At 45.8% G+C, this 27,298-nt stretch overlaps 1 protein-coding gene across 6 annotated transcripts in view; it reads left to right on the top strand.

The window, feature by feature from the left end:
- The window catches only part of Fam81a (family with sequence similarity 81 member A), a 39,600-nt gene that overhangs the window by 4,926 nt on the left and 7,376 nt on the right, over positions 1-27,298 (top strand). For 3 of the 6 annotated variants that reach the window (XM_069995283.1, XM_069995284.1, XM_069995282.1), the window contains exons 2-5: positions 11,396-11,463; positions 13,906-14,179; positions 23,257-23,375; positions 26,180-26,309. In XM_069995283.1, the coding sequence (XP_069851384.1) occupies positions 11,417-11,463; positions 13,906-14,179; positions 23,257-23,375; positions 26,180-26,309 (570 nt within the window). In that variant the 5' untranslated portion in view covers positions 11,396-11,416. Of the gene's footprint in view, positions 1-11,395; positions 11,493-13,905; positions 14,180-23,256; positions 23,376-26,179; positions 26,310-27,298 lie in introns of all 6 variants that reach the window. The other 3 variants (XM_069995287.1, XM_069995286.1, XM_069995285.1) reach the window with 1 other exon arrangement.

Below are 27,298 nucleotides of genomic sequence, written 5' to 3'. Positions count from 1 at the left end.
CTCCTGAGTAGCTAGGATTACAGGTGTGAGCCACCTGAATGCCTGGCTATGTATTTATTTTGAGATGGAGACTTACTGTGTAGCCCAAGCTGGCTCCAACTCCCATTCCTGCTTCAGCCTCCCATCTCACCCTTCTTCCATATCTATTCATCCCGGGCAGCTCCCTCTCTGTTCTGTCTCTTGAGTGGAATGTTGTGGAAGGCTGCCCTCTGACTGGGCTGGCTGGCATGTTGTCCCCCGCAGGGCAGTTCGGGGTTCTGGGCTGTCACTCCGGGCTCAGCCCACGCTTCCACACTGTGGGTTGTACTGACAGTACTCCTCACACACCCACGTCCCTTGGTCAGCTGAGTGCTGAGGCTCTTCATGCAAGGTCTCCTTCAGTGTCTTCCTTCTTTCCTGTGCCTGCTGCTTCTTGCTTTTTCGTTCTATGTTTCAGTATTGAGGATGCAACTTGGGGCCTTGTACCTGCTACGCCAGTGCCCTATTCTCCATCTTCTTCCTCTGTTTATTGGTTTTGGTCTGTCATGGGGCTTGAACACTGTCCCTGAGCTCTTTTGCTCAAAGCTAGTGCTCTACCACTCTGAGCCACAGCTCCACTTCCACTTTTCTGGTGGTTCACTAGAGTCTCACAGACCTTCCTGCCCAGGCTGGTTTTGAACTGCGATCCTCAGATTGCCTCCTGGGTAGCTAGGATTACAGGCGTGAGCCACAGCACCTGACTGTGCTGGCTCCATGTCACTTGTTCTGCTTCCTCTCCCCTTTCATCTTTCCTCATGCTGCTCTGGATTCACTTAGTCCACATTCTGGCATATTCATACCCTCCAGGCCTGGTTCTTTCCCAGCCCCTCCGCTCCCGCACACGGTGGCTGGCTGATGTTGTTTGTTGATGAAGCTGGATCTCCTGTGGTGCGGGGGCTGTGGCTTGCTCAGCGCTCACTCCAGAGACTCACTGGATTCAAGCGTTTGGTTCAATCATTCAGCCAGGGTACAGGCTGACCCGGAGCGCAGGATGACCCGGAGTAGGCTGCAAGCTTCCGGTCTGGTGTGAGACCCAGACCTTCCATGATCAGGTGGGTGTTGGCTCAAAATAGCACCTTTCACTAAAGTGGTGGATAATGTTGAAAAAGGCATTTCCCTGTTGTAAGGGCAAGAAATGATTTTCCCTAATGGTATCTTAATTTTGCATAGCTATCCAGACCTCCCCAAAATGAACTTATTTAATTGAAAAAAAAATAGAGTGAGCCAGGCATCAATGGCTCACGCCTGGCATCCTAAATACTCAGGAGGTTGAGATGGGAGACTCTTGGTTCAAAGCCACACCTGGGCATGAAAGGCTGTGAGACTCTTAGCTCCAATAAACAAACCCCGCAAAAGCTGGAAATTACTTGAGCTGTGGCTCAAGTAATAGGGCACCAGCCTTGAGCAAAGGAAGCTTAGGAACAGAGCCCAGGCCCTGAGTTCAAGCCTCAGTACTGGTGCGCGCGCGCGCACACACACACACACACACACACACACACACACACACACACACACACAGATAGAATAGGGAAGGCCTAACATAGCATATTAAAATGGCCCGTCTAGCTCTTCACACCCCAAGTGAGCAGCTGAATGTGAGAAAAGTCTTCTTGCAAGCTCACTTTTTCCTGCACAGCCCCCTGCCACCTGTTCTATTTGTTGTCTGCTCTCTTTCTCTGGGCTGTGCCATATTGCCTTCCCTTCTTCCACCTACCACCTGCTGGCCTGCTGGTATTCCCCTCTACCTGCTGATCCTGCCTCTTATTTTTTTCCCCTTAATGTTTTATTGTTATTATAAAGGTGATGTACAGAGGGGCTACAGTTCAATAAGTCAGATAAAGAGTACATCTGTTTTTGGACCATGTCACCTCTTTTCTCTCTCTCTCTCTCTCTCTCTCTCTCTCTCTCTTCTCCCCCCCCCAGTTGGTCCTGCCTCTTAATCATTCTTCTTTTCACTAGGTTGGTTTACCATTCAAGATGTCAGTCTATGAGGACAATGCAACTTGATCATTGTTACCCATTCCATTGTTCTCCCCCATTTCTTCTACCCACCCCCCACTAATAGTCTCTTTCTTTCTATTTTATTTATCTATTTGTTTATTGTCAATTGTGGGGCTTGAATTCTGGACCTGGGTGCTGTCTCTGAGTTTTTGTTTTTTGTTTTTGTTTTTGTTGTTGTTGGTTATGGGGCTTGAACTTTTTAAATATAAAAACAAGTAATGGGGGCTGGGAAGGTGGCTCAGTGGTAGAGCGCTTGTCTTGCATGCATGAGATCCTGGGTTGGATTCCTCAGCACCACATAAGCAAAAAGAAAAAAGCCGGAAATGGCATTGTGGCTCAAGTGGTAGAGCGCTAGCCTTGAGCTGAAGAGCTGAGGGACAGCGTCCAGGTCCAGAGTTCAGGCCCCATGACCAGACCCCCCCCCCCCCCCACACACAAAAAAAAACCAATAATCATTACTGAGGAAATGCTATCACTTTTTAATTTTTATTTACTTCATTTTTGTATTGGTACTGAACTCAGGGCATGGCGCTATCCCTGAGCTTTTATGCTCAAGTTTAGCACTCTAGCACTTGAGCCCACAGCTCTACTTCCCACTTTCTGGTGGTTAATAGGAGAAAAGAATCTTATGACCTTTTCTGTCTGGTCTGGCTTTGAACCACAACTCAGCCTCCTGAGTGGGGGTTATTGGCACACATGGCTTTTCAGTTGCTTTTTAACACTGGTCTTGATTTTTTCCCCTCATGGCTCAGTAGTTCTTGACATATTATTTTATCTTACTTTGTAGTGCTAGGGATTGAACTCAGGGCTTCAAGCATGGGAAGCAAGTCCCCTAACACTGAACTCTACCTCCAGCTAGCTGGTATTTTTTTTTTTTAAATGTAGTTATTCACGATAACAAAATGATTCATGGGATATAATGACCTTTTTGTGTGTGTGTGTATCTGCTCATGTGCATGGACACAGGTACTAGAGATTGAACTCATGGCCTGGGCTCTGTCCTTTAGCCTGTTTCCTTCCTTCCTTCCTTCCTTCCTTCCTTCCTTCCTTCCTTTCCTCTCTCTCTCTCTCTTTCTTTTTTCAAGGTTGGTGTTCTACCACTTGATCCATAGCTGTGCTTGGGGCATTTTACTGGTTAATATGAGATAAGAGTCGCTCAGAGTTTCCAGCCCTAGGCTGGCTTTGAATATGGATCATTAGATCTCAGCCTCCTAAGTAGCTAGGATGACAGGCCTAAGCCACTGATGCTTGGCTCATCATAACAACTTCCTTCTGGAATAGCATACTGAAGGTCACTGAGAAAGTCCTGCTAGACAGGGTGTTCAGATGGCCCAGATTTCTTAGTCCTTTGCTCATCCAACATTGGTTCTTAAGTCACCACATCAGATCTTTGGGAGTTTCATTGAGATAGATGATCAGGACCTACCGGACATGTGTGCCCTTGCTGGCTAGCGGTCAGCTGTCTGCTCCTTGATGCTTTGGTAGAAATGATGTCTTCTCTGAGTGACGTCACTCCTGAAGGAGAGACAGGCTGCAGCTCTTGAGTGTGGCTTAAATGATGAGCGTGTTTGTGTGGGAGAGAATGTGTGGGGGTTGCATTCGCGTTATGGAATTCTTAAAATTGTTTAACCGGGAAGATGTTATTCACAAACCCCTGCTGCCTTTGGCTTGTTCTATTTGTTTATTTCAGATATCTTTCTTTTTTCTTTCGCTCTCATTTTTAATTATCTCTGGAAGGGCTCAAGAGTCCTCCCCTGATCTCTCTAAATAGTTATAAAATTAATGTGCTGAGCTCTCAAGTTGTTGCTCCAGATAAAAGAATCTCTCTGAGACTCCCAGGGTGGCCAGGGGAGTGTAGCCTTCCCTCTGTGTGTGGGGAAAAGGGCAACAGCTAGGGGCTGAGACTTTCCTCTGAGCCCTCGTTTTTTTAACTTCTTAATTGGACATACATCTGGGATATACCCTCCAAGTCTCACACCTAACATCCTGCCTGAAGAAGAAGAGAAAGGCATGCCTTTTTGTAAACCCTAAAAATATCTGGGGGGGTGTACCTAGAGTTTGCACCAGTTTTTGTTGTTGTTGTTTGTTTGTTTGTTTTGTGCCAGTCCTGAGGCTTGAACTCAGGGCCTGGGTGCTGACCCTGAGCATTTTTTTTTTTGCTCAAGGTTAGCACTCTACCACTTGAGCCACAGTTCCATTTCCAGCTTCTCTGATGGTTAATTAGAGATACATGTCATGAACTTTCCCACCCAAGTTGGCTTTAAACTGAGCTCCTCAGATCTCAGCCTTCTGAATAGCTAGAATTACATGCCTGAGCCTACATACATACACAATGACGTATATATACATACACACATATACATTTGTGGTTCTTCTGTTCTTGCCATTGCATTTGGTAGATTCACTTTTTAACATTTGGCAATTGTGCTTTCTCTCATGCTAGAAAGAGAAGTTGCCAAATATAGACATCAATAAAAGTAATATTAAGGCTGGGTGCCAGTGGCTCACGTCTATTATCCTAGCCACTCAGGAGTCTGAGATATGAAGGTCGAAATTCAAAGCCAGCCTGAGCAGGAAAGTCTTAGACTTTTATGTCTAATTAGCTAGCAAGAAGCCAGTAGAGCTGTGTCTCAAGTGGTAGAGTGCTAGCCTTGAGCACAAAAGTTCAGGGACAGCACCCAGGCCCTGAGTTCAAGCCTCAGGACTGGCACAAAGAAAAAAAAGTTATATTAAAACCCTTCTTTTCTGCTGTGGATGAAGGGATGTGTGAACATCAGGCCTGCTGGGTAGGGGTAACCTGGAATAATCTGTCAAGCTCAGAAGCCCGAGTGGCACTTTGAGCCACCCACCAGTATGTCATTGGTCAGAACAACTCGATTATTAAAGCAAGGAGATTTTACAAATTAGACAAATAAAGGGCAAATGAGCCTGGCTGGTGGCTCCACTACTCAGGAGGCTGAGATCTGAGGATCGCAGTTCAAAACCAGCCTCGACAGGAAAATCTGTGAGACTCTTATCTCCAGTGAACCACCAGACTATGGGAAGTGTTGCTAGAGCACTCACCTTGAGCCCAAACCAACCAAACAAGCAAACAACAACAATAACAACAACAAAAACTCTGAGAAGAGCCCTTGCCTTTTTATGGGAGACACAGGCTCATGTGGGATGTGATTCTTGCCAGCCACCCCAGAGCAGCTCAGCTGGGCAGACATCATCCCTCCAAAGTTCAAATAACAATAGGAGATTTAAATAGCATTTCCAACTAGCTGTTACTAATAGGCAGAGAAGGAAAACCGATCTGTTTTCCCAGGGGTTCTCCAAAAAGGCATGAACACTCCATGCTCTGGAGAAAGGGAGGTGGGGGGGGGCAGTAAGGGATATGAGCTATGAGTCCTTCAGCTCGGAGGGTTTGTTTGTGAATCTGTGCGGACCCAATAGAGGACAGGCATAAGATTGAAGAATGACAGGATCTTGTCAGACAGGCAGCAAAACCACTGCGCTGGTGGGTAGATGACTGGGCATGTTTGGAGCTTTCAGAAACTCATTTCTTAGGAATCAAACACAATCACCCCACCCATGGCTCCCCCGCCAGCCGTGAAGTTCCTGTGGTGAATGTAACAGGAGCAAAGGAAAAATGGGAGCCTTGCTACGTGGAATCAAGGCCACGGTCCCAAAGGGCCGAGTAGAGCCGAGACCCTGTGGAAGAATGTAAGGCATTACCTCTGTGCCCGTGGCACTGTATCTATGCCACCAGCCTGGTCCTTGGGGACAGGCAATTCAGGCCAGCGTCCTAGCTTTGAAGAACAGACAAGATCCAAGCCTCATTATGTGCCCACGGGGGAGGGGGGGGGGAGGGGGGAAATAGAAGGGAAGGTTAAAAATGGACAGCACATTGGTTTTAATTAAACCCAGGGGCAACATTGTTTCTTAGCCTTTTTCCCCCCCTTTGCTCAGTGGTGGGGCCTGAACTCTGGGCCTGGGCGCTGTCCCTCAGCTCTTCAGCTCAAGGCTAGTGCTCTACCACTTGAGCCACAGTGCTACTTCTGTTTTTTTCTGCTTATGTGGTGCTGAGGAATGGAACCCAGGGCCTCATGCATGCTAGGCAAGCACTCTACCACTGAGCCACCTTCCCAGCCATCTAGTTTTTTGTTTGTTTGTTTTTTCCTTTTGTGCCAGTCCTGGGGCTTGAACTCGAGGCCAAGGCACTGTCCCTGAGCTTTTTTTTTTTGTCCCTGAGCTTTTGTACTCAAGGCTAGAGCTCTGCCACTTAAGCCACATTTCCTCTTCTGGCTTTTGGGTGGTAAATTGGAGATGAGAGTCTAACAGACTTTCCTGTTCATGCTGGCTTTGAATTGTGATCCTCAGCTCTCAGCCTCCTGAATAGATAGGATTATAGGTATGAGCCACCAAGTCTGGCCTATTCTTTTACTGCATAAGTAAGTCAAAGTAGATTTATCATCCAGTTGTTTGTGATGAAGTCTATACCACCACCACCACCACCACCACCACCACCCCCCGCCGCCCCTGCCCCATACTTTTTGTGCTACTAATGACAATGCTACTTGAAATATTCTTGCAAATGTCACTTCATGAACACATTTGGAAAGATTTTTTTTTGAGTATTTCTTAGTGGTAGAATTATTGGGCGATAGGATCTGTACATCTTCTTTACTAGCTATCGAACATTGTTTTAAAAAGCATATCACCCCCCATTCATCTCCCTCTTTCTATTGATCATGTAAATTCTTTTTTCAGTCATGGGGCTTGAACTCTGGGCCTACGTACTGTCCCTGAGCTCTTCAGCTCAAGGCAAGTGCTATACCACTTGAACCACAGTGGCACTTCCGGTTTTTTGGTAGTTTATTGGAGGTAAGAGTCTCATGAACTTTTCCTGCCAGGCCTGGCTCTGAACTGTGATCCTCAGATTACAGAGTAGCCTCCAGAGTAGCTAGGATTACAGGTGTGAGCCACCGGCACCTGGATTAAATTCTTTGTTTTTGTGCTGGTCCTTGGATTTGAACTCTGGGCTTAGGCATTGTTCCTGTGCTTTTTTGCTTAAGGATAACTTCCTATCACTTGAGCCACAGCTCCACTTCTGGCTTTTTGGTAGTTCACTGGAGATGAGTTTTACAGATTTTTCTGCCAGGCTTGGCTTCGAACTGTGATCCTTCCAACTCAGCCTCCTAAGTGGCTAGGATGACAGGTGTGAGCCACCAGCACCCATCTTCTATGTGAATTCTTGTCAGTAGTTCATCTTACCAGATTTGAGTTATGCCAATCTGGTGGGATGAAATAGCATCTGATGATTTCTCCTGTGGCAAATTAGATTTGTTTTTTTTTTTTTTTATAATTTGCTTTTTCTGCCAGAACAGAGCCAATGAAGTGGGAAAAAAAAAAAAAAAAACAAGTGTTAAACTTCTGATTCTTTCTTCAATATTCTTTTGAGATATTTCTAAGCAAGACAACCATTTGGAAATTTATGAAATGACTTAGAACTTGGAATATAAAATAACCATTCTAAAAAAATCCACAACTATTCTAGCCAGGTGTTAGTGACTCATGCCAGGGATTCTAGCTATTCAGGAGGCTGAGATCTAAGGATTACAGTACAAAGCCAGCCCTTGCGGGAAATTTGTGAGACACATCTCCAATGAGCAACCAGAAGTAAACCTGTAGCTTGAGCAGAAAAGCTCAGGGACAGTGCCCAAGGACCAGCACAAAAACAACATCAACAAGAAAGGCTTTCGATTCCTCCTAAACAGAAGCATATTCTGTATGATTTGGCATCTGAAGCATAGCTGTCTATAGTTGACCTCAGAGCACAGGTGACTGTCACCTGCCCAGTCTCTGGTGTGTGCTCTGATGGTCACAAGGAAGCCACAGCCCACAGGGAGAGGGTGATGGGAAGAGTGAACACCATGAGGTGGTGGTCATATCTGTCTACCTTGTCAGGCGTGTATTGTAGTCACTGTATTGGGATCCCCTGTTAGGGGTCAGGTAGATGCTCAATGTTCAGACCTTGGAGTGCTCCCAGGAGCACTCCTCCTGCAGAGGATTTCCATGCAATGCTTTGATTCTGCCTCATAGACACTTGAGTAGGTATTACCCTTTGTTTGTTTGTGCCGGTCTTGGGGCTTGAACTAAGGACCTGGACACTGTCCCTGAGCTTCTTTTGTTCAAGGCTAGCACTCTATCACTTGAGCCACAGCACCACTTCCAGCTTTTTCTGTGTATGTGGTACTGAGGAGTTGAACCCAGGGCTTCAGGCATGCAAGGCAAGCACTCTACCACTAAGCTACCTTCCCAGCCAGAAGTTTTGTGGGGTTTGTTTTGTTTTGTTATTTTTTGTCAGCCATGGAGCTTGAACTCAGGGTCTGGGCATTGAGCTCTTTTGCTCAAGGTTGGCACTCTACCACAGTTCCACTTCCCTTTCTTTTCTTCTTTTTTTTGGGGGGGGGTCTGGTTGTGGGGCCTGAACTCTGGGCCTGGGCGCTGTCCCTCCGCTCTTCAGCTCAAGGCTAGTGCTCTACCACTTGAGCCACAGCGCCACTTCCGGCTTTTTTCTTTTTGCTTATGTGGTGCTGGGGAATCGAACCCAGGGCCTCATGCATTGCAAGGCAAGCGCTCTACCACTGACCCACCTTCCCAGCCCCTCCCTTTCTTTTCTTAAAAATAATCCAACAGGGGGCTGGGAAGGTGGCTCAGTGGTAGAGCACTTGCCTTGCATGCATGAGGCCCTGGGTTCCATTCCTCAGCACCACATAAGCAGAAAAAGCTGGAAGTGGGGCTGAGGCTCAAGTGGTAGAGCGCTAGTCTACAGCTGAAGAGCTGAGGAACAGGGCCCCAGGCCCAGAGTTCAGACTCCACGACTGACCAAAAAAATAAAATAAAAAATAATCCAACACTCAGTGTACTTATCAGACTTATATACTAACTGTGAATTGAAAAACATTTTTTCATGATCGATTCTTGGTTTTATTTAATAAAAACTGTCATCTTGATTGGTTGACATTATCTGTCATTTTACACTAGAATGATGCTGTAGGATTCATTCCTACTCAGTGTCGCATGACTTATAAAATATACACCTTGGTACTGTCTCCATTTGTCATTAAAGTATTAAAATATTTGTATGTGTCTATTTGTTTCTGTCTTCCCTGTCGGATTCCTGAAAATTGTTATGTATTTATTTATTTGGTGCCAGTCCTAGGGCTTGAACTCAGAGCCTGGACACTGTCCCTGTGCTTTTTGGCTCAAGGCTAGTGGTCTACCACTTGAGCCACAGCTTCACTTAGTGCTTTTGTGTTTTGGTAGTTTATTGGAGTCTTACAGAGTTTTCTGCCTGGGCTGGCCAGCTTTGAACCACGATCCTCACATCTCTACCTCCTGAGCGGCCAGGATTACAAGAATGAACCACTGGTAGCCCATGTACTACAACTCTTTTTTTTTTTTTTTTTTTGGTCAGTTGTGGGGCTTGAACTCTGGGCCTGGGCACTATCCCTCAGCTCTTCAGCTCAAGGCGAGCGCTCTACCACTTGAGCCACAGCACCACTTCTGGTTTTCTAGTGGTTTATTAGAGATAAGAGTCTCACGGACTTTCCTTCCTGGGTTGGCTTTGAACCTCGATCCTCAGATCTCAGCCTCCTGAGTAGCTAGGATTACAAGCGTGAGCCACCTGCATCCGGCTTAACTACAATTCTTAAAGTCAGAAGCATCTGTGGTTCAAATAGCATTTTCCACATTTGGGTTAATTTTATTTAGTGTCACTGGTAGAAATTTTTTGACACTTAAATCTACTTTGGGCATTGTAGTTTGTTTGGCATGAATGATTATTATTTTTTCTTTTTCTTAAATGTAATTTGTTTAAATCTTGGAGTTCTTTTGTCTAGGAAAGTGAAATGTTCACATTTTGCAACTCTAAAAATAAAACACCAGAGAGACAATGATGCCAAAACAATGGTGTCAATCAGAAAGGTGGGTGAAATCAGTAAGGAATGGAGAGCTAATTACTGAGCGCAATCACCGTTTCTAGGCTTTTATTGTTGCAAGCCTGTTAGCTGCTGGATTGAGAAACTAAGTCATGAAATCTTTAAAAAATTCCCCAGTTTTCAAATGAGTTAGGGGAATTGAATGGCACTCTTCACACAAAAGAGACAATACAAATGATTATATCATACAATAAAGTATTGTATCTTTAGGGGGCAGGGAAGGGTCTTGAATTCATCTCATAAGCGAGCAATATTAGGTGTGTGTGCCTCAAATATCTATAGCCAGTCAGTAAATGCAGATATTAATGCAAAGTAAATGAAGAAATAGTTACAAAGTATTGAGATGCAAAGTACATACACTAGATAGATACAAAGTGCATCCATAAATAGATAAAAAGTATCAAGATACAAAGTATATATTTACTCAGTATAAATAGATACAAGGAATTTGCTTTGGAAATGGAGGAAATGTGATGCTTTCTAGTTCTTAGTGTCTCTCTTTTGCTCTTTTGAACTCAGGACCACCAGTGCTGTCTCTGAGCTTTTATGCTCAAGGCCAGCTCTTTACCATTTGAGCCACTGTGCCAGTTCCAGCTTTTTGGTAGTTAGAAATAAGCATCTCATGGACTTTTCTGCGTAGGCTGGCTTTGAACCTGGATCCTCAGATCTCAGCCTCTTGTGTAGTTAGAATTACAGATGTGAGCTACCAGCACCCAGCCCATAATGAAGTGTTCAGGAAGAAAGCGATTCTCATAGATACATTCTGCCAGATCAGATCTTGTTGATCATATGTTATGTTTATTTTAGATTAATTGTTCTTAATTGTCATGGAAGTCATTGAGATCCAATTTACTAATATATTTTCCTGAAAATTTCTACAAAGAGCACAAGATTGAAAAAAAAATCTACTCTAGAGACTGCTTTGGCCTCTGACAGTATATAGCTCAGTGGTAGAACACTTGCCTAGCCTGTTCAAGGCCCTAGGTTCGATTCCAGGACCAAGGATAAAAAGGGAGGGGGAGGAAGAAGGAAGGGCAGGAGGGAGGAATGGAAAAAAGAGAGGGAAGGAAGGAAGGATGGAAGGAAGGAAATGTTGTTTGTGCAGAACGGATTCTCTTTTCAAGTGTGGTATGCAGATGTAGTATAAGGAAACTTCATTTCAGTATCCTTGTAGCATTCATTTCAGGAGCATTTGATTTCTGCTAGATTCTCTTCTTCTCTGGGTCCATGTGCTGTTTATTGCATAGGTAAGACACAAAGCATTTCCTAACCTACCTGATCTGTGTGTGATGGATGAACTGCTCCAGGAACACAACGAGAAGCTTGGGAGGTCATGAAGCTTGAGATGTGAACTGTTCCGCATTTTTAATGTTTGTGTTTTCCAACAGATGTGAATTCTTAAAAAGAAAATGGCCAGACGGAACACTGCGCTTCCTACTCGAGTCACTGAGGAAAGGTAGAATATTTGGAAAATATGCATCTAAGGTATAGTCCTACCTCCCAGCAACCCCAGAGGGCTCACAGCGGGTGTGGTACCCACGGGAGAGGAAACCTGGTGGCTGCCATATCTACCAAGAAGTGTGTGTGTGTGTGTGTGTGTGTGTGTGTGTGTGTGTGTGTGTGTGTGTGTGTGTGTGTGTGTGTGCTGGGGCTTGAACTCATGGCCTGGGCACTATCCCTGAGCTTTTATGCTTGAGGCTAGTGCTCTACCATTCAAGTCACAGTTCCACTTCTGGCTTTTTAGTGTTTCATTGGAGATAAAGTCTCATGGACTTTCCTGCCTGGGGCTGGCTTCAAACTGTGATCCGAGATCTCAGCCTCCTGAACAGCTAGGATTATAGGTGTGAGCTACCAGCATCTGGTTAAATGGTCAACTTTCAAAAGTGAGATGACTTCAATTACAAGTCTCTAAATCTTCCCTTCCTTGTCCTTCCTTCCTTCCTTCCTTCCTTCCTTCCTTCCTTCCTTCCTTCCTTCCTTCCTTCCTTCCTTCCTTTTCCTTCCTTCTTTCTTTCTCTCCCTCTTTCTTTCTAATTGTGAGATGATGTGACCATTTAAGACTGAATTTCCAGATGGCCATTCACAGGCCAGGCATCATTGTAACTCCCTTTAGCTGGGGAATGTCCCTTCCATTTTCCCCAAGTCCCCACCGCTCCCTATGGCTTTGCGCATGGAGGACTTCGACCGCTCCTGGCCCCTGCCTCATCCCTGTAGGCATTTCTGTTTGTAAATATGCAGCGGGAAGGAAGAGGAGCAGTCAGCTCGATCTTGATAAGACAGCTTCTCCTGGGGAGACATCTCCGTGTGCCCCATTGTGCCAGCCTCTGGTTCATAGAGATCATGGACTCCTGTCAAGTCCATGGGTACAATTATCTGCATATCCTCTCAGGCTCACAAAAATTATATTAAGTGAAGTAAGCCAGGCCCAAAGAAACATAGGTCCCATGGTTTCCCTTATTTGCAATATCTAGTATATGTATGAGTCAAGCGGAAAAGGTCAGATAATGTGATGTCAGGAAAATGAACCCTTAGATATGTATTTTAATGTTTTTTCTTTCATGCATGTGTTTCTAATGCATCTATAAGATTATCTCTTTGTTGCTTTGTATGTCCCTCCCCCACAGTATAACCCCTGCTTTCACTATATTTGATGTCAGTATAACTTGTGGAGGAGATGGGGAAAAACCAGTTGTTTAAGGATACAGGTGGACCTGTTGCAACAATGAGAAGTACAAGTTGTCATGTCCAAAACGAGCTTTACAACGTCGATGCGGGGGGGGGGGGGGGGGGGGAGGGGGAAGGAGAAGGATGGGGATTGGGGGGGGAGGGAGGAGGCTGGGAAGTGATGTGATGTGAAGGGTAAACAAAGGAGGAGGCTGCAGTGCTTGGTAAGAAATGTACGCGTTATCCTGCCCATGCAATTGTAAACCCTCTGTACAGTATGTTCACAAATAAAATAAAATAAAATAAAATTAAAAAAAAAAGGGGCCAGGAACACTGGGATAGATAACTTGTATTTCCTTCTCTGGGAACTCTGTGTGTGTGTGTGTGTGTGTGTGTGTGTGTGTGTGTGTGTGTGTGTGTGTGTGTGTGTGTGTGTGTGTGTGTGTGTGTGTGTGTGTGTGTGTGTGTGTGTGTGTGTATGTGTTGGGGCTTGAACTCAGGACCTAAATGTTGTCCATTAGCTTTTTTTTTCTCAAGGTTGGTGCTCTACCATTTGGGCCACACTCTACTTCCAGCTTTTTGCTGGTTCATTGGAGATGAGAGTCTTATGGACTTTCCTGCCTGGACTGGCTGCAAACCATGATCCTCAGATCTCAGCTACCTCTACTTCTGGCTTTTTTTTGGGTGGTTAATTGGAGATCAGAATCTTCCAGCCTGCACCTGATGGCTCAGGCCAGTCATCCTAGCTACTCAGGAGGCTGAGATCTGAGGATTGCATTTCAAAGCCAGCCTGGGCAGGAAAGTCTGTGAGACTCTTATCTCCAATAAACCACTAGAAAACCAGAAGTGGCACTGTGGCTTAGTGGTAGAGTGCTTACCTAGCATGCATGAAACCCTGGGTTTGATTCCTCAGTACATATAAACAGAAAAAGGCAGCTGTGGCACTGTGGCTCAAGTGATAGAGTGCTAGCCTTGAGCAAAATTGCTGAGGGACAGCGCCCAGACCCTGAGTTCAAGCTCTAGAACTGGCAAGAAAAAGAAAAGAAAAGAATCTTCCAGACTTTTTTTTTTTTTTGCCTGCGCTGGTTTTGAACCATGATCCTCAGATCTCAGTCTCCTGAGTGGCTAGGATTACAGGTGTGAGCCACACTGCCCGCTGTCTGGGGAAAGTCTTCATTCTGGCTTGACCTGTGGCTTTTTTTCCCACAATGACCAGCCCTGTGTCCCCATGCAGGCGCGTGAGAACCATGCCGAGACACAGCCAGTCCCTCTCCATGGCTCCCTACCCGTCGGTGAGCCTGGTGGAGCAGCTGGAGGACCGGATCCTGTGCCACGAGAAGACCACGGCCGCCCTGGTGGAGCACGCCTTCCGGATTAAAGATGACATCGTCAGCAGCCTGCAGAAAATGCAGAACAAAGGTGGCGGCGACCGGCTGGCCAGACTCTTCTTGGAGGAGCACATCAGGAACATAACCGCCATCGTGAAGCAGCTCAACCGGGATATCGAGGTAAGGTGGTGCAGCTCACCAGACTGCGGTGAGCCCCCAAAAGTCTATGTCCAGGTCCCCTCACCATCTGATTCGTATGTGCCAGGCTTGAACTCAGGGCCTGGGTGCTGTCCCTTACTTTTTTTTTTTTTTTGCTCAAGGCTAATAATGCTCTTCCAGCCTTTTATCATTGGAGATTAGAGTCTCATAGATATTTCTGTCCAGGTTGGTTTTGAACCTTGATCCTCAGATCTCAGCCTCCTGAGTAGTTGGGATTATAGGAGTGAGCCACCATGCCTGGCTCCCCCTCCCCCCCCCCCCCCAGTCTAGGGCTTGAACTCAGGATCTGGGCACTGTCCCTGAGCTTCTTTTGCTCAAGGCTAGCACTCTACCACTTGAGCCACAACACCACTTCGTGTTTTTTTCTGTTTATGTACTACTGAGGAATCGAACCCAGGGCTTCATGCCTGCTAGGCAAGCACTCTACCACTAAGCCACATTCCCAGCCTCCATGCCTTGCTTTATCTGATCTATTTTTTTATTTTTTAATTTTGATTTTTTGTCCATCATGGGGTTTGAACTCTGGGCCTGGGCGCTGTCCCTCAGCTCTTCAGCTCAAGGCAAGCGCTCTACCACTTGAGCCACAGTACCACTTCTAGTTTTCTGATGGTTAACTGGAGATCAGAGTCTCGTGGACTTTCTTGCCAGGGCTGGCTCTGAACCATGATCCTCAGATCTCAGCCTCCTGAGTAGTTAGGATTACAGGCATGAGCCACCAGCGGCCAGCAACTTTATCCGATCTTAATGATCACCAAGGAAATGACTTTACTCTGGCAATGGAGAACAGTTCCTGTCCATTATATTTATGGATATTCCACATTTCCCCTGCTGATTAGGAGAGAGAGCTGGGCGCCGGTGGCTTACGCCTGTAATCCTAGCTACTCAAGAGGCTGAGATCTGAGGATTGTGGTTCAGAGCCAGCCTGGGCAGGAAACTCTGTGAGACTCGTATCTCCAATAAACCACTAGAAAACTGGAAGTGGCGCTGTGGCTCAAGTGGCAAGCACTCGCCTTGTGCTGAAGAGCACAGGGACAGCGCCCAAGCCCAGAGTTCAAGCCCCATGACCAATCAAAAAAAAAAAAAAAAAAGTAGATGAGAAAGTTTAATAGCTGTCCTCATGCTTGAAGACAGCCATTAAATGAATTACGAGGTTGGGGCTGGGAAGGTGGCTCAGTGGTAGAGCGCTTGCCTTGCATGCCTGAGGCCCTGGGTTCGATTCCTCAGCACCACATAAGCAAAAAGAAAAAAGCCAGAAGTGGTGCTGTGGCTCAACTAGTAGAGTGCTAGCCTTGAGCTGAAATGCTGAGGGACAGCGCCCAGGCCCAGAGTTCAGGCTCCACGACCGGACCCCCCAAAAAATAAATAAATAAAAATAAATGAATTACTAGGTCAGCCTTCACTGCTCTGGATGAGAAGTTTCTAGCCATAATTACTAGATACAATTATTAGATATTTTACAGTTTTGTTTCCAAATCACTTAGGTGTCGGACCTGTACCTCAAGTTCCTTTTCCTTGGTTTGTGCAGTGGTGCAGCACCTCTTTAGCATGAGTAAGGACAGGGGTTCAATTCCAGCCTTAGAAGGGGGAAGAGAAGGAAAAGGAAGAGGAGGGAAAGGAAGGGAAGAAAAGGCCCAAACTGTCTATACATTTGTTGTTTACTGTGACTTTTTTTGGAGCAATACATATTTGCTTGTTTGTTTGTTTAGAAATTTAATTTAGACAAGTGGTAGAGCGCTTGCCTTGAGCTGAAGAGCTGAGGGACAGTGCCCAGGCCCAGAGTTCAAGTCCCATGACCGACCAAAACAAAACAAAACAAAGAAATTTAATTTAGAGCTAGGTACTGGTGGCTCACACCTGTAATCCTAGCTACTCAGGAGGCTGAGATCTGAGGATCAAGGTGCAAGGCCAGCCCAGACAGGAAAGTCCATGTACTTATATTTTAAATTAACCACCAAAAAGCCAGAAATGGAGATGTGGTTCAAATGGTAAGATTCTCCAGTGTTGAGCTCAGGGACAGCAGCACCCAGGCCTTAAGTTCAAGCCCCAGTGCTGGCACCAAAAATAAGAAGACAGAAACAGACAGATGGCGGCAGGCAGCCAATGAGAACACATATCCATTGAATCATGTCTTCAGTGATTTCATAGGCGAAATGTCCCAGGTTCCCCAAATGCCAAAGACACAGCAAGAGCCCACAAGGCTCCGGGGGGAGTCCAAAGTACTTCTCCAAGTCTGCAGATCTGCATGCAAAGGGGCCATCCCCAACCACCACCAACTGCTCGCCAGGGCTGATCTTCTTGGGAGTAGTAATGACTTTAACTAGACACTGTGGATAATCCATAATTCATCATTGCCTGGATGACAGCTCTTCTAAATTTATAATGATGATGCTTTATGGAAAGTTTCTGAAGACTAAATAATTAATGATACATTCTACATCAAAAGGCAACTCCTAGCTGGGCTCCCGTGGCTCACACCTGTAGTCCAAGCTACTCAGGAGGCTGAGATCTGAGGATCACAGTTCGAAGGCTTCGAACTCAAGTCTGTGGTGACTTATCTCCAACTTACCACCAACAACCCAGAAGTAGGGTTGTAGCTCAAGTGGTAGAGTGCCAGCCTTGAGCAAAAGAAGCTCAGGGACAACACAGTGGCCAGGCCCCGAGTTCAAGCCTCAGGTCTAGAAAACAATAACAATAACAACAACAACAAAACTTAACACACATACACACAAGGTAAACATTCAAATATCCAAAGTAAGCACTTTTTGCCCCAATTAGATTTTACTCAGTTTTCTCTCTCTACAATAGAAACCATCTTTTCAGCTGCAAAATTTGCATACTCTAAAAATACAAGTAAATGCAAAGCAGTGCTGTCTGGACCAGCAAGAATAATCATTACATAAAATGCGTTTCGGATGTGGGAAAACCAACAAATCAGCAATTTAAAACTCACTGCATTGTAAACTGTTCAAAAAGTGTCTTTAAAAGGACTGGGGATTTGGCTCAAGTCGTAGAGCATTTGTCTAGCAAGCATGAGGTCCTGGGTTCAATCCCTAGTACTAAAAGCCAAAGAGAAAGCACCTTAAAGAAGTATGCTTGCTAGTCTGGGAATGTAGCTAAATGGCAGAGCACTTGCCTAGCATGCACAAGTCCCTGGGTTCAAACCCCCAGCACTGAAGAAAAGAAAGAAAGCCTGTGTGCCAAAGAGAGACGGTGAAAGGGAGGGGGAGCAGGCAAAATCATAAAATGATTGATAACTCTGGATTCCTAAGAATCCAATCACCCTAAGTATGAAAGTAGTTTGAGTGAAACTAAGAACTCAAGCTAGAATCACCTAGCTTCACATCACCTAGAATGGCCAGCAGGGGCAAAACTAGAGAATGGTTGCATAGCCCTGCCTCTCACATTGGTTATCTACGCTCAGGCTTCTGACAGAGCTCCCAAGAAGCAAAGTAGAGAAGGGAAAGTAAATGCAGTGGGGGCTGGGAATGTGGCTTAGTGGTAGCGTGTTTGCCTAGCATGTATGAAGCCCTGGGTTTGATTCTTCAGTACCACATAAACAGAAAAAGCCAAAAGTGGCGCCGTGGCTCAAGGGGTAACATATTAGCCTTAAGCAAAAGAAGCTCAGAGACAGTGCCCAGGCCCTGAGTTCAAGGACTGGCAAAAAAAGAAAGAAAGACAGGAAAAGAAAAAGAACTCTGGGCCTAGGCACTGTCCCTGAGCTCTTCAGTCCAAGGCTAGCACTCTATCACTTAAGCCGCAGCAGCACTTCCGGTTTTCTGGTAGTTAATTGGGGATAAGAGTCTCACAGATTTTCCTGCCCAGGCTGGGTTTGAACCATGATCCTCAGATGTCAGCCTCCTGAGTCGCTAGGATTGTAGGAGTCACTGGCTCCTGGCTTGAGATTCTTATCTCCAATAAACCACCAGGAAATGCAGAAATAGAGCTGTGGTTCAAGTGGTAGAACACCAGCTTTGAGCAAAAAAAAAAAAGTGCACAGGCCCTGAGAACCAACACACACACACACACACACACACACACACACACACACACACACACACACACACACACACACACACACAGACTCCTTGCATTCATCCAGCTTGCAGACTGACTTATAGTTACTGATCCTGTTGACTGCAAAGTTGTTGGGGGAAGGAAGCAGGGAGGCCTGGGCCATGGCCTAGTGGCAGAGCGCGGGGCTGGCATGCTCGAGTACCCGGGTTCCATCCCCGGCTCCTCAGAAACACGAAAGAGGAATGGATGCAGCATCACGAATTGGGGCTCCGGTGAAATTTAGGGAACTGTGAGAGTCAGGGGAGGAAGTGGGTGGATTTGGGGGTGTGGAGGAAAGGATGACTGGACTTCCTGTGTGTTGGAGGGCCACACTTCTATTTGGGGACTCGGCTCTGCAAACCCCAGGTGGGAATAAATGCCATCCATAAGGAGCTGTGGGGAACTTCCAGCTCCTGTGTGGAACTGGGGAGCAGGAGGGGGCCTCTACTCTATGAGGATCTGCACCCTGCAGGTGGACCTTCCGGTGGCCATATTGGAATCATCTCATTCCCCAATCCAGGAAGAACTGGAGAAGAAACAGAGCTCCTTCGTTCTCTGTTTCTGGATGATGACATCCTGTCTGGTGGCTTGGGGGTGGGGGGAGAGGGAGGGGGGAAGGAGGGAGGGGGGAAGGGGGAAGAGGGGGAGGACCCAGAGGTGAGACTCTCACCATGATGGCTGTCACGTGGTCTTCTTGTTAAGCCAGGTATGATGGCTCACGCCTATAATCTTAGCTCCTTAGGAGGCTGAGATCTGAGGATCATAGTTCAACACCAACCCCAGGCAGAAAAGTCTATGAGACTCTTATCTCTCATGTACCACCAAAATGCCTGAAGTGGAGTTGTGGATCAAATAGTAGAGCACCAGCTTTAAGCACAAAAGCTTAGGAACAGTGCACAGGCGCTGAGTTCAAGCCCCAGACTGATGTCTGCTTTTCAAGATGGCGGCCTCTTCTCTGTGCATGGGTGTGGTTGTGCACTTATCTACCTGTAGTTTCCCCTGCTGCAAATCAGTTTCCTACCCAGGGCTCTGTAGAGTAGGTGGGCAAAACACAGCTTCTACTACTGGCAATAATGGAGACTTAACCAGCTACTTATGGACATGCTAATTATCAAGTAAGTGTGTGAGGATGTTGGATTATTGTCCAATGACAAATTCAGGCACAGTCCTGACTTTATACAAGGATTACTTTTCTAATGCTTCATTTTAGAGTTACCTGAAATTTGAAGCTCTGTTTTTTTTTATGTCTTTTTCACTCTTGTGACTACTCTTTGAAGCCAGATTTAGTGCTTTTTGTTTTGTGATTGCATTTAATTTCTGTATGGTTCAAAGCATCTCTAATACAATATCTTGTTTTTCTGCATAAGAATTCTAAAAATCAAATGGGATTTTCTTGTTTCTAAGCATTAAAAAACCTTTCTTTTTTCCCCTGGTTATAAAAGAAATGTATGTTCTTTGTGGGAAATGCAAAAATGAGGAATCCAGCATAATTTCCCTCCAGAGAAAAGCAAAATGGGAACATTCTAGTACTTTGAAGGGTTCTTAACAGGTAGCTGGCATCACACAGTAGCTTTATTTCATGCCCTTTATGCTTAATAGAAAACTATGTATTCTTCCTTGGTGTGTGTGTGTGTGTGTGTGTGTGTGTGTGTGTGTGTGTGTGTGTGTGTGTGTGTGTGTGTGTGTGTGTGTGTGTGTGTGTGTGTGTGTGTATCCCGGGGCTTGAACTCAGGGCCTGGGTGCTGTCTCATGAGCTTTTTCTTGCTCAAGGCTGGTGCTTTGCCACTTGAGCCATAGCTCCACTTGTGGCTTTTGGTAGTTTAGTAGAGATAAGTGTTTCATAGAGGGCTGGGAATGTGGCTTAGTGGTAAGAGTCCTTGCCTAGCATGAATGATTCCTCAGTACCACATACACAGAAAAGGCTGGAAATGGTGCTGTGGCTCAAGGGATAGAGTGCTAGCCTTGAGCAAAGAGTAGCTCAGGGACAGTGCTCAGGCCCAGAGCTCAAGCCAAGACTGGCAAAATAAAAAGGGAGTCTCATGGACTTTCCTACCTACCCAGGCTGGCTTTGAACCATGATCCTCACGTCTCAGCCTCCTGAGTAGCTAGGAGGACAGGCATGAGCCACCAGCATGGAGCTGAGGGCCTCTGTTTTAGTGCCATATTATGGACAAATGTTCAAAGAGTTCCACAGGGAATGAATTAGTGTTGCCTGCTATAAACTGTAAGTCAGAGGTGTCACTTGCTATTAAGGGAGAGAGCTCGCTCACCAAGGCTGTCTAGCCAGTGGGAGAGTGCCAGAGAATTAGTCAGATCTGAAGTTCCCTTGCAGGAATGCGTTCAGATGACTAATGTTTTGTCATTCAGAGGTGATTGTAGCTCGTTTTTCATTCTTACTCCTTAAGCAAGTTCATTCAGAAAAAGTTGGGCATTGGAAATCCCCAAGTACTTGAAGTCTGGGAGAATTGAGGTTTGAGGCTAGCCCAGGCAAAAAATGTTATTGAGACGCCTCCTATCTCAGTTAATAAGCTGGCGCAGTGTCATACATTTGTGATCCTAGCTGTGGGAGGCTTGAGTAAGGAGGATGAAGGTCAGAGGCCAGCCAACACTGGGCAAAAAGAGCCATGCTATCTGGGGGAAAAAAAGTAGCTGGGTACGGAGGGTTCATGCCTGTAATCCTTGTAAAAGGCGAAAGATTTCTACGAACTGAAGAGAAACCTGAGTATGCTTGTAATCCTAGTTATTCAAGAGGCTGAGATCTGATGATCAAGATCTGAAGCCAACCTAGGCAGACAAATCTGAGAGCCTCTTATCTCCAATTCACTAGCAAAAAGCTAGAAGTGGAGGCATGGCTTAAGTGGTAGAGTGACAGACTTGAGCAAAAAACACTATGCAAGGAGAGACTGAGTTCAAGTCCAGCACACACACACACACACACACACACACACACACACACACACACACACACACACACACACACACACCTCCCTCACACAACAAGTTAAAAAAGGACTGACAGATATACAGAGCTCAAGCAATACAGCCCCTGCTTAGCAAGCCCAAAGTTCTGAGTTCAAACTCCAGGACCATCAAAACAAAAGTAAAAGCTTAAAAGAATAAGAAAGAACAGGTGCAGAATTCCAATTTTTTTTTTCATGCTAGTCCTGGAACTTGAACTCAGGGCCTGGGTACTGTCTCTTAGCTTTTTCACTCAAGGCTGGTGCTCTAACCACGAGCCACACCTGAGTGAGACATGTTTTTTTGTCGTGATCACTCTGTCCACAGCGGTCCCTATCAGAGCAGTTACCTTCACAATTTCTCCTTTTCACTAGGAAGTTTGCAAAATCTGAAAAATATACGTAAGTGCACTTTTTGTTTGTTTTTGCCAGTTTTGGGGCTTGAACTCAGGGCCTAGGCACTGTCCCTGAGCTGCTTTTGCTCAAAGCTAGCACTCTACCACTTGAGCCACAGTGTCACTTCTGGCTTTTTCTGTGTATGTGGTACTGAGGAATGGAACCCAGGGCTTCATGCATGCAAGGCAAGCACTCTACCACTAAGCCACCTTCCCAGCCCAAATGCACTTCTTAATTTTTAAGATGTGTGTGGCCATTGTGGGGCTTGAACTCAGGGCCTAGGTGCTGCCCCTGAGCTTTTGTGTTCAAGCCTGACACTCTACCACTTGAGCCTCAGCTCTACTTCCAGCTTTTTTGGGGTTTTTTGGTGGTTAAGTGGAGTTAAGCATCTCAGGGATTTTCCTGCCTGCGGTTAGCTTTGAACTGTGATCCTCAAATCTCAGTTTCTTCAGTAGCTAGGATTGCAGACGTGAGCCACTGGTACCTGGCTGTAAGTGTACTTTTTGTGAATGTATAGCAACCCCCCCCAAAAAAAAAAACAAATCAAAAGAAAATCATAAGTCATTAAAAACAGGAACACAAAACAATTTGATGTCCTCAAAATTGCATCACCTTGAGTTGGCTTCCTTGTTTGTTTGGAGAAGCATTACCAACCATGATTCCTAGAAATGCAGTCACATGCAGATAAGCAGAACATGCTCAGATAAACTCCTGCATGGGCTGGAGGTCAGCAAGATGGCGGGCTAGTCACCATGTCACTCCCGAATAAATGGTACAAGTTTTCACGTGCCAGCCGTCAGGGGCCCTCGGAGGGAGATTAATCTCCAATGAACCACCAGAAAACCAGATGTGGTGCTGTGGCTTAAAGTGGTAGAGAGCTAGCCTTAAGCAGAAAAGCTCAGGGATAGCACCCAAGCCCCAAGTTCAAGCCCCATGACTGACAAAAAATAATTAGGAAACCAGGTATCACAGTTCACACCTGTGATCTAGCTACTCAGGAGGCTGAGACCTGGCAGTTCACAGCCACCCGAATCACCTAGAGGAAAGCTAGGCATTCATTTGGTTCAACCATTCAGCTTGAACCCTGGCCCAGGTTATATATTCTTTTTCCCAAAGTGAAAAAAAAAAAAAAGAAGCTTTTGTGCCAATGCTGGTGGCTCACGCCTGTAATCCTAGCTACTCAGGAGGCTGAGATCTGAGGACCATGGTTCAAAACCTAGGGGTGAAAGTCAGTGAAACTCTTGAGCAAAAAAGCTAAGGAAGGGTTGGGAAGGTGGCTCAGTGGTAGAGTGTTTGCTTCGCATGCATGAGGCCCTAGGTTCAGTTCCTCAGCACCACATAAGTAGAAAAAGCCAGAAGTGGTGCTGTGGCTCAAGTGGTAGAGCGCTAGCCTTGAGCTGAAGAGCTGAGGGACAGTGCCCAGGCCCAGAGTTCAAGCCCCATGACTGACCAAAAAAAAAAAAAAAAGCTACGGGACAGCACTTGGGCCCTGAGTTCAAGCCCTAGGATGAGCACGTGTGTGTGCGTGCATGTGTACACATGCACACACACATATGGTATGTGTACACCATGCTTCTGTGGTTGTCTATGAATGCACAAAACAACCCCCTGTGTGGTTTTGCTGTTGCCCAGGTCCTCCAGGAACAGATCCGTGCCAGGGACAACATTAGCTATGGAACGAATTCTGCCTTAAAGACCCTGGAGCTGCGCCAGCTGTCGGGTTTGGGAGATCTCCGGGGAAGAGTGGCACGGTAGGACTCGGCGTTGGGCGCTTCGGCTTATTAAGATGTTTCTCAAGTTGGTACAAACCAGTCATCCTAGCACTGGGGGAACTAAGGCAGGAGGATCTCAAGTTCAATGCCAGCCTTGGGCTATAGAGAAGAACCTTGTCTTGAAAAACCTAAACGGCGACAACAACAATGAACAGCACTTTTGTTTCCTATAAACAACATTTTAGTGGGGAATACAATAATGACCCCTTAATCACGTACCCTACAGTCTTTCATTTTTCTTTTTTTTTGGGGGGGGGGTAGTAAAGTTTGAACTCAAGGCCTTGTACTTGCTCAGATTTTTGGTCACAGCTGGTACTCTACCCCCTGAGTCATGCCTCTAGCCGAGTTTTTTGCTGATTATTTGAAAATGGACTCTTAAAGGCTTTTCTACGCAGGCTGGCTGTGAACTGCCAGGTCTCAGCCTCCTGAGTAGCTAGATTACAGGTGTGAACTATGGTACCTGGGTTTTTGTCAGTCATGGGGTTTGGGTGCTATCCCTGAGCTTTTCTGCTCAAGGCTAGCTCTCTACCACTTTGAGCCACAGCACCACATCTGGTTTTCTGGTGGTTCATTGGAGATAAGAGTCTCACAGACTAAAAAGGTGGAAATGGAGCTATGGCTCAAGTGGTAGAGCACCAGCCTTGAGCAAAAAAGTTAAAAGGACAGAGCCAATTAACCTCCATTGCTGGTTAGTCAGAGATAAGAGTCTCACAGACTTTCCTGCCCAGGCTGACTTCAAACCAAGATCCTCAGATCTCAGCACCCTGGAGTAGCTAGGATGACAGGCGTGAGCCTGCAGCAGCCAGCTCCAAACTTCTTTTTGCTCTATCCATTCTCATTTCACCCATAAAGGCTGGTAGTAGAGTCTGACTTGGTGGTGGTTCTGCCACGATTTCTTGGGTTTCTGGAGCTGGCTCTGTCTTTGCTGGAGGAAAATGAGAGAAAGCTCCCTCCACTAGTGTGCCTTTTAGTAAGGTGATCGTATTTTACTGAATCAAACAATACAGAGGTGGACTTAAAAAAAAATTTATTTTGGATGCTAATGGAGCTTGAACTTAGGGTTTCTTCACAAACTACTTCCTGCACAAGGACAGTCCAGAGTTAATGATCTATGCCACGTATGGGCCTCTCCTGCCCCCTGCTGTTCCTCTGTGGCAAGTGCAGCCACACGTCCTTGTTTGTGGAGTGAATGGGCTCAAGAAATCAGCCTTTGATGACTCAAGAGTCCTTGCAAAGAGTCAGCGTGGAAGAAAGGAGAGGATGGGTTGAAGCAGGGTGTATCTGTGCAGACTCCAGGATTAGGGTCTTCAATGCTAGGTATATGTGACTAAAAGCGGGGTTTTCGTTATTGTTGGATTTGTGTGTATGTATGCTAGATCCTGGACTTGAACTCATGACCAGGGCTCTGCCCCTTAACTTTTTTGCTCAAGGCTAGTGCTCTACCACTTGAGCCATAGTTCCACTTCTGCTTTTTTAGATGGTTAATCAGAGAAAAGAGTTCTCACAGACTTTCCTACCCTGTTTGGCTTTGAATCAGGATCCTTAGATCTCAGCCTCCTTGAGTTGCTAGGATTACAGGCATGAGCCACCAGCTCCCAACTTCCAATTATTCTTATGACACTGGATCTAATACAAAGTAGAGAAACCAGCTTGAAATATGTTCAGGGATCGTACATTCTTCAGTTTTTCTGAAGTTGTCATTCTTTTCTTGTCAACTTGTTCCTTTCTGTAACAAATGTTATCCAAAACCCATCAAAAATGTTTATTATGAGCACCAGCTATGCTTTGCTTTGTTTTGTGGCTATATTTGTCTTTCCCTTGGAATCCTAATGAGACTTTGATGGTTGACATGAATATATGTGAAACAAAAAGTCTGGCAGAAGTTTGACTTTCTTGCATTGATTATATAATTGTTTTAAAGGAATATGAATTTTAAAAGTTTTTTCTTTTTGGTGCTGGTACTGGGGCTTGAACTTAGGGCATGGATGCTATCCTTTAGCTTTCTTTTTTCACCTCAAGGCTGGCACTCTACCACTTGAGCTATATAACAAAAACCAGGGCTGAAGGTGTGGCCTAAGTGGTAGAGCACCATCCCTGAGCAGGAAAGCCAAGAAAGAATGCTACGCAACTCTAAGGCCCTGAGTTCAAACTCTAGCACTTCTAGGGGATAGGAAGAGAAATGTGGGAATTTGTCAAATGCTTTTTCTCCATGTACTGAAGTGCTAACGGTGGCTTAGCCTATTTTGGCATATTAAATTATTGCTTTCCTGTTGTCAAAATGAACCCACACTCCTGGAATAATTTTCACTTGATTATGATATCGAATGGAGGGCAACTCTGTGAAAGCTCTCAAACCTTGTTAAAAAGCTTGATGGAAGCTAGATACCAGTGGCTCATGCCTGTAATCCTAGCTACTCAGGAGGTTGAGATCTGAGGATCACAGATAGAGTCTGTGAGACTCTTATCTCCAGCTAACCACCAGAAACCCTGAAGTGGGGCTATGGCTCAAGTGGTAGAGTGCTAGCCTTGAGTGCAAAAGCTAAGCAAGAGTACAAAGCCCTGAGTTCAAGTCCCTGGACTGCGCATGTGTGAACACACACACACACACACACACACACACACACACACACACACACACACACACACACACACACACACACTTACAAAATCTGAAGGACTGTACAGTTTGTCTGAATGGGGCTTTGCGCTTCCTAGTCTGTCAAGCAGCTTTTGTGCGTATGTTAACCCTTTCACAAGAAGCAGCTTCACTGTTTCCTGCACAGGTGTGATGCCAGCATAGCTAGACTTTCAGCCGAACACAAGACCACCTACGAAGGTCTCCAGCATTTGAACAAGGAGCAACAAGCTGCCAAACTGGTCTTGGAAACAAAAATCAAAGATGCCGAAGGACAGGTGAGGCCCGTTTCAGGTAGCTTTTAAAAGCGGGGAATTGAAGGCTGGGAAGGTGGCTTAGTGGTAGAGCACTTGCCTTGCATGCCTGAGGCCCTGGGTTCGATTCCTCAGCACCACATAAGCAAAAAGAAAAAAGCTGCAAGTGGCGCTGTGGCTCAAGTGGTAGAGTGCTAGCCTTGAGCTGAAGAGCTGAGGGACAGTGCCCAGGCCCAGAGTTCAGGCCCCATGACCGGACCCCCCCCCCAAAAAAAATGAATCAATGAAGATTTTTGGGCTGGGAAGGTGGCTCAGTGGTAGAGTGCTTGCCTTGCATGCTCAAGGCCCTGGGTTCGATTCCTCAGCACCACATAAGCAAAAAGAAAAAAGCCGGAAGTGGCCCTGTGGCTCAAGTGGTAGAGTGCTAGCCTTGAGCTGAAGAGCTGAGGGACAGCGCCCAGGCCCAGAGTTCAGGCCCCACAACCGGACCAAAAATAAAATAAAATAAAATAAAAGCGGGGAATTGATTGTCAGCTAAGAATATCGTGACATGGAATATTTCATGCAGGAGAAATGGGCTGAGGCCCCCAGCATGGGTTTATGCAAATCAAAACCCATAAACATCTCATTTCTCTTCTCCCTTTTCCTCTTTCTTTGGAGTTCCCTTCCTGAATCTGACAACCAAATTACCAAAAAAGTTTTTTCAGTGCAGTTCTAATTGTGAAGATTATTTCCCCCTGATTCCTACGACAATTATTATATCCCCCAAATTGTAAATTTCACCTCTAAAACCATCTCTTAGCTGGATGCCAGTGGCTCACGCCTATAATCCTAGCTACACAGGAGGCTGAGATGTGAGGATCACAGTGTGGAGCCAGCCCAGGCAGGAAAGCCTGAGAGTCTCTTATCTCCAATTAACCACCAAAAAGCCAGAAGTGGAGCTGTGGCTCAAGTGATAGAACACTATCCTTGAGCAAAAAAGCTCAGGGACAGCACCCAGACCGAGTTCAAAC

Source organism: Dipodomys merriami, unplaced genomic scaffold (genome assembly GCF_024711535.1).
Source record: "Dipodomys merriami isolate MVZ:Mamm:240054 unplaced genomic scaffold, mDipMer1.0.p SCAF_48, whole genome shotgun sequence".
In the NCBI taxonomy this organism is placed as follows: domain Eukaryota; kingdom Metazoa; phylum Chordata; class Mammalia; order Rodentia; family Heteromyidae; genus Dipodomys; species Dipodomys merriami.
This window is presented reverse-complemented; position numbering and strand designations above follow the sequence as displayed.